Source organism: Gavialis gangeticus, unplaced genomic scaffold (genome assembly GCF_001723915.1).
Source record: "Gavialis gangeticus isolate Ggan-Ray unplaced genomic scaffold, GavGan_comp1, whole genome shotgun sequence".
Taxonomy (NCBI): domain Eukaryota; kingdom Metazoa; phylum Chordata; order Crocodylia; family Gavialidae; genus Gavialis; species Gavialis gangeticus.
The window spans coordinates 17,173,803-17,181,191 of record NW_017728993.1 but is presented as its reverse complement, the minus strand read 5'-3'; the positions used below and the strand labels follow the sequence as shown (position 1 = coordinate 17,181,191).

At 44.6% G+C, this 7,389-nt stretch overlaps 1 protein-coding gene across 1 annotated transcript in view; it reads left to right on the top strand.

Moving 5' to 3' along the window:
* ZFYVE9 (zinc finger FYVE-type containing 9) overlaps positions 1-7,263 on the top strand; it is a 90,226-nt gene extending 82,963 nt beyond the window's left edge. Inside the window, exons 15-18 of the mRNA XM_019501307.1 lie at positions 154-316; positions 1,751-1,856; positions 3,378-3,554; positions 4,559-7,263. Coding sequence (XP_019356852.1) covers positions 154-316; positions 1,751-1,856; positions 3,378-3,554; positions 4,559-4,720 — 608 coding nt within the window. The 3' untranslated portion in view covers positions 4,721-7,263. The remainder of the gene's footprint in view (positions 1-153; positions 317-1,750; positions 1,857-3,377; positions 3,555-4,558) is intronic.
* The last annotated feature ends 126 nt before the right edge of the window (positions 7,264-7,389 follow it).

The following is a 7,389-nucleotide window of genomic DNA, read 5'->3' as shown; positions in this document are numbered from 1 at the left end:
CCCATCCTGTTCTCATCCGCCCACCCCTGTAACCTGTCAATATGTATTGAGCTGTTGCATCACTCGCAGGAGAACAATGGTTTTACCTCCATTTATGCTTTGTTAAACGAGGCTGTGGTTTATTTTGAGGATAGTAAATTCTTGGTTCCCTAGATGGTGTAATGGTCCAGATAACTGCCGAAAACATGGACTCCCTGAGGCAGGCTCTGAGAGAGATGAAAGACTTCACTATCACTTGTGGCAAAGCAGATGCTGAAGAGCCTCAGGAACATGTTCATATTCAGTGGGTAGAAGATGACAAAAACTTTAACAAGGGGTAAGTCGACGAGCAGTCCTCTGATCACTTTGCAGTGTTTGGCTGTTTAGTCTGCTGATTTTTGTGTGCACGTATTTTTCAGTAATGTTCTCAGTCAAAAGGAGAGTCATTTGGTCTGTGCACATGGTCTCTGATTTTAGATTAGTCCAGGTTTTTTGGTTCATGTTTCTTACCTGATATTAAACAGACTCTAGGGAGCGGGTTCTGAAAGGGGCAGCATGACCTCGGGGCCCTAGGAATTCAGGGTGCTCAGTTCCTTGAAGTCTGAATGTGGCAGGTACTGACAATGGGCGAGAGGTGAAAAGTTCCAGTCCCTCAATTTAGAAAACTCTCAGGTCTATGGGCAGATTTCTTTATTTTCAAATATCCACTTATTTGAAACCATTAAACTCAAGTAATCCATCTAGCTGCTAACATGAGGCTGAATTTTAGTCCTTCCACTGCTCTGCCTTGCAGAGGTTTTGGGAGTCAAGTTCTTGCATGTGGAGTGGCAGCATTCAATCCGTAACTAGTAGCAGCAGGTGTCACGATCTGGAAGCGTGATGATCAATGTGAGATTGAAAGTGCACAGCATTGTAGGCATTGGTGTGTGTAAAATAGTTTTGATAACAGGCAGCAGTAGCAATCCAGAAAAGACAAGCATTATGTAGGTGAGGGTATTTTGGGGTTTTTTGAAGTTGTGCAAAAATGGAAGGAAATGGGCATTACAGGGCACTGGTGGGGGTCACTTGGTGGAGTGTGTGAAAATCAGTACAAGTAGAATTCTAGGCATGACTGTATTACCCTGTTTGATTTAGTAAACGAATACGTAGATTGGCATACTATACATCTATGCATGTCTCTGTAGTTGGCATGTGGAGAGAGATCGTTAACACCTTGTGAGGTCAAAGCTTTCGCAACCCAGGGAAAGCTGGCTCCCTAGTCCTCAGCTGCTCCTACTCAAGGAGGACTTCAAGTCTTGGTATTACAGCCGATTGGTTCCTGTGTGGCAAGCACCCAGCCACCATCATAATTAGCAGGGATGTTTGAGATTCTTGTGCACAGCACTGAGAGAAGTCTTCCTTGGGTGTGCTCCTTTCTGAGGATTGTTAATGATTCTGCCCCACTTAGCTAATGTTGTCAGGTTGCTGCATGGTAATTGAAATGGCAGGACACTCACTGATGACAACCTGCCATGGGGCCCTTTGAGAGTGCATACGAGTCAGGGCAGGTGGCCTTCACAGTGACTGCTCCCTTTCCTATGGCATCAGATACCAATTTCCAAATCTATGAGCCACTGTAGTATCTGCGACTGCTGAAGGTTTTCCATTGTAACATACTCCGTTCTGCAAATCTGCCCCATGGGCTGAACTTGAAATCAGGTTTGTATGTGATAGCATTTGGTATTTGGAAGCTTTCTGTCAACTTCTTAACCTTTTTCCTTCCCCTTTCTAGTGTTGTAAGCCCCATTGATGGCAAATCCATGGAGTCTATAACCAGTGTGAAGATATTTCATGGCTCAGAGTATAAGGCAAATGGCAAAGTCATCAGGTGGACAGAGGTAAGGAAACCAGCTCCCTTGTGTATACGGCAGGGACATGGGTGCTTTGTGACTGCCTCGGACCAGAAACCAGCAAGATCTTGATAGGCAGTCGGCAGTGACCTCCTCACCTACCTGGAAGGCATTTGCTGACTGCAGAACGGCAATGCCCTGCAACGGGAATGTAGATAGTACAGAGCCTGTGCTGCCATGTCTAGCTGTGTTGCTGTGGAGTCGGGGAGAATCTGCAGTCAAATCCGTGACCGGGGGATACTGCCTGACTGCTTTTGTGAAGCTGCCTGCAAGGCAGAATCCTTTATTTCCCCAGCATGTTTGTGTTGAATGGCCTGGGCTCCCTTTGGGTGGTGTGCCTTGTCCTTTAATGAACTCGCAATCCTAGTACCGTTTTTAAGTAGCACTTCTTCTGAGCTATGAGTCTTTTCCTCAGAATAAATATGTTCCCTGCAGTAAACTCAAACTGCCAGTGCCAAACAGCTGAAGTAAATCTGCTTTTATAGGGAATCCTTGCTGAAGTACTCAAGCTTCCTTTTCTTTTTATTGACCTATTAATACTTCAGCCTGGAAACTGCTGCATCCTTAGAGCGACAGCAAGAACAGAACAGGAAGAGATTGCTGTTAGTGGGCTTCATTGCAAAGGAAGAGCTAAAAATGAGGTGCCCTGGTGTGGCTGACTTGTGGCATTTAACATCAGGGGATTCACACGAGGGCAGGCAGGTACAAGACTTACGGGGCTGATGCAGACCTAGTGATCTTCCAGCACAGAAGTGTTAACACAAAGGCTTCTTTGCAAAATGTTTCGGTTGGCTTGCGAGCATTAGCCGAAGGGAAGCTGGGCCAGGCTTAGTTCTGCATCTTGTTGCATGTATATTCTCTTCCCTCAAATCTCGGTAACGTTGCCAAGTTCGAGCCTGTTCAACAAAATTGTTGGTGCTTTTTCAGGCTGAGACAAGTTCGACTGTAACACAATTTTAATTCTGTAATCACTTAAACAGGAGCATGCTTAAAAAAATTATACCTTAATTTTCTGAAGTGATGTTTAGCTTCAGAAGTTTTTAAACCCTTTTTATTGAAGAGTGCGGAAATGAATGCAAGATGTGCAGAAGACTTCAAACCGCTGGGGAATAGTGTGACTTTCTGTAATTAGGATTTTATATTCAGTTGGAACAAGCCCTTTTACATGGGGCTTGTTTGGAATTGTTGCCCTAAGGAGGGAGACTAAAAGATCAGAAAAAACATCACCTTTCAATGGTTACTTTAAGTACTTCTAAGGAATATCTATTTTTCAGCTCTTAGATTAACCATATTAGCCTCCTGGCCTACAAAAATCCTGTAGACACTCCAAGAGGATCTGATCAAACGCCATGTGCTTGCTTGGTGTGTTTTTTCCCCTAAGACTGCATGATGCTGATATTTCAGTAATCATTCTTAGGTTGGTTCTTTTGTGCACAGATGGATGCACTTTCTCTTGTATAATCTGATTGGCAGGCCTTGCACTGATCAATCCCCATTTCTTTTGTTCAGGTGTTTTTTCTGGAGAATGATGAACAGCATAATGGTCTAAGTGACCCAGCAGATCACAGCAGACTGACCGAGAACGTAGCCAAGGCTTTCTGCTTAGCACTCTGTCCTCATCTGAAGTTACTGAAGGAGGATGGGATGACTAAGCTCGGTCTGCGTGTCACACTTGACTCGGATCAAGTAAGTTGTAAACCATTTCTGCTAGATTCATTGTTGGCCCTGGCGGTGGTGTGGGCAAAGTGGGTAGAAAAGCACAGGCCATGACTTGGCAACACTTAATACCAAGCTGGCAGTACTTCATGTCATCAGTTGCTGAGGTGGGGAATTTCCTTTCTCCCCTGTGCTCACAGAACTGCAGTTTGGAGACCTTTTTGCTAGTTTATGTGACTTGCAGGCCAGAACACGTGTCACTAGCCCGAGTGGATTCCCAGTCCAGTAGTAACTCTGCAATGCCAGCTCGGCAGGGATGAGAATAGCTGAGGTCTTTGGCCTTCTCCTGGAGCATTCACTTCCCAGCCCTGTCAAGGGATGTTTTTTAAACCCAGCCCTTCTCCACACCAGGCTCTTGGCAGACTGCATAGAGCTGGACTTGTGCACAGATGTAGAAAAGCAAAGGAAATAGTGGTGGAAGTAGTATTAAAGCTGGCACTCCAGTGCTCTGCACATCCTGTAAGCAGCACATGGTATTTTAAGTACGAGAAGCTTGTACCCTGTCAAGATCTGATCCTGTAGGAGAGCTCTCTGCCTTTACCACAACAGAGCAAGGTCTGTTACTTTGCAGTTTCGTATTTAGCTGCATTTAAATACCCGTTCCTACCTGTCCAATGTGGTCCAGGAGCAGAGCAGAGCACCATGTAGGTATTGCCAGGATTCAGACTACAATGCAGGCACCCCCTTGTACAGCTTTTAGATGGTGTGAAGGCATCATCTCCCCTTCACTAGGCAATCCAGCCCATAGGTGATGAACATCCCACAGCTCTCTCTAAATCCTCATAGCTACCCCATGGTTAACGTGACCTTTGATCGTAGCATGGGCCAAGTGGTTTCCAGACAGCTGCCACCCCATTTCTAGCCAGCTGTGTGTTAGTTTTGTGTGCAAATCAGGCTTATGCTGCTGCTTGCCAAGAGCCTGAAGCCTTCCATGCCTTTCTCCATTAAAACCACTTTTACTTTGTATCTTGTAGGTTGGTTATCAAGCTGGGAGTAATGGACAGCCACTGCCCTCTCAATACATGAATGACCTGGACAGTGCCTTAGTGCCAGTGATTCATGGAGGGGCATGTCAGCTGAGTGAGGGGCCAGTCATAATGGAGCTCATCTTTTATATTCTGGAAAACATCTCATAAGAGGACTTCATTTTCTGTTCAGACCTGTTCCAGCAGCAGTTGTATCTGAATCATTTGCACTTTAAAACTGGAAGATTAAGCTTTTGTTAACACTATTATTAAGGGGAGGGGGGCGGGAGGGGACAGTTGTTCCATACTTCTGAATCTTCTATGCATTGTCAACAAACAGAGGATCAGGGCAGCTTCTATACTACAAAATGGCTATGCTCTCCTTGCAGCTAATATACTTCTGTTACTGTTTAGAAAAATAATGCTCATGTTTAAAGACTTAATGACAGTTATGTACTCCAGATGCTCGGATGGGTGCAGAGATCACTGGGGCAAAAATAAAAGATGAAACCTGTACTGTTTGTAGATGGACATAGGAGAAGAAACAATCAAGACCTCCATTCTGACCTCATCACAATGCCGTTTGTGGTTGTTCTGTAGACATTAAAAAGTAACGTTTACATTGTTTTGATCAGATTATTGGTTAAAGTATGTTTGAGATGCTTGAGATATTCCTAAAGAAAGAGATGCCCAAGAAAGTTATCTAGCCATAAAGTACATCTGTATATGAGCAAAAGAAGTGGCGTCTCTCCAAAAGCAGTACGTTATTTAAACTGAAGTTGTGTGTGTACAATATGCAACCATACTTATCTGTTCCCCTAGTTCTTATAAGGACTTGTCACCTCAGCAGATTTCTTGAACCTCTAAAAAAAAAAATCATGCATTTTGTTTACAAAGCTGTGCAAACTGCAAAGATCTGCACCCACCATCGGCCAAAGCCTGCAAGTGCAGGTCTGTAGCATTCCTGTTTCCTAGTAGGTCCTGCTTTTTTAAAGAAGAGTAATGCCCAGGGCAGCTTTGTCTCTGCCCTGCTCTGATGCTAGTGTTACACTACAGCATATGTAATACAATCCAGCCTGCACTCCATAGTGGTAGTACCATGTAAAGCTAACCCATGATAAAAGCACAGAGTGGCTGTTGCATGTTCTGCTGAAAAAAAGCTTTTGGTTCAAGCTCAGAGGACTTGCACTGGGCCCAGGGCTCTTGATCTTGCATGCAGGGAGCAGGTGCTCCTCCTACTACAGCATCATGAAGCTGGAAGCAAGGGTCACAGAATATGGAGCCAGAGTCTTACCAGATCAAACTCTGCATTCACAGAAAGTGGCCAGACACCAGGAAGAGCTGAAAGCAGGAGGAAGGGGCTTAGTTTAGCCTTGACCCCCCTCCCCAGCTGCTGTCTGTATGCCCCTGGAGCAGGGCTGTAACCAAGTCCCAGCAAAGCAGGGGAGGGTTAGACTCTGGTTGGCAGCTGTTGAGGTGGTTGGTGACAGTCGCATCTCAGTTAGGCAGCAGGGACAAAGTCAAAGACTGACTGTGCTCCATCACCATCTGGAAGTAGGGTACAGCAGGGAGCACTCCCCTTCTCTCCCTGTGTGTAAATGGGGCAAGAGCTCTCAAAGCAGGGCTGGGGCTAATCCTGTGCTGCTTTAAGCAAGCAAATATGTATAGCAGCAGCTGGGAGAAGGGAATTGTAACCACACCAGTAGCAATATCTCTTAAGTAAGGGCACCCTGTGCATGTGCCTCATACAGAGTAAATGGCTATTCCTTTTTTGCAAAATGGCAAACCCAGTGTAGGATGTTATCCTGAGCCCTGGTTACAGGACAGGGCTGCAGAACTGGAGCTAAGTGAATTAGTACAGTCAGCAGAAAGGGAGAGCGTTCTGGTCCCTGTTCTTTGAGTTCACAGTAAGATGAGAGCTCACCTTTGTCCCTGGGGAATGGGGGGCAAGATGCGACTTTCAGGGTTTCAGGCTGCTCAAACATCAAGCTCCTGCACAACTTCCTTCCCCTTTGTCTGCTACAGAGATGCACGATTATGTTGCTGCTGCTGTCGATATCGTTAGCTGGGCTTGAGTTCCCTAAAAATTCCCTTTCTCCATTTGGTTTTTCCACCTTGTGTCGTGTGAGCAAGCTGCTGTGGCCAAAAGCTGTTTTAATAAACCACAATAAAACCCTGATCCAGGAGCCAGCGTTCCAGCTTTGCCACAAGACATGCTTTCCAGTTGCATTGAGTTGTGCTTAGTGATGCAGAAAGAGAGGCTACAAAAAAACTTTATCTTTGCTTCCTTACCCCCAAGAAAGTCATTTAGGTTTGGATTGTTTGTGCAAAACACTATTGACTGATGACTGATTTGTTTGCTTCAACCATAGCCTTTTAAATGACCTTAATTACCATATTGTTAAGAAAATGAGTAATTGTTTTAGGAAAAAAAATGTACTTTTAAAATTCAGTTAGTTAACACTGCAAAAAAACTGCATATTATATTTTTATTTTCAACATGTAGTTTTGTATATTAAATTTATTGAAATTAAAAACTAAACACTGTATTGTCTCCATCCATTCAGGAAGACAGAAGCAGAAGTGCTGCCCTGCTCTGGCTGCGTTCCCATTACAACCTTGCTCTCACTGAACAGCAGGGGCAGCAGCATTGTGCTGGCTCCCCATGGTAGGGACATCCTTCCTCTTTACACCAGTTTTTCCACATTCATTTTTAAAAAAGCACATCAAACAGCTTTGGTATCCCCTGGTTTTATGTACATCGTCCATAAAAAAAAAAAAAAAAGTGTCTGCAAACAGCCATGGTCCAGTTTTCTATATAAGAGTGGCTATTTTCCCAT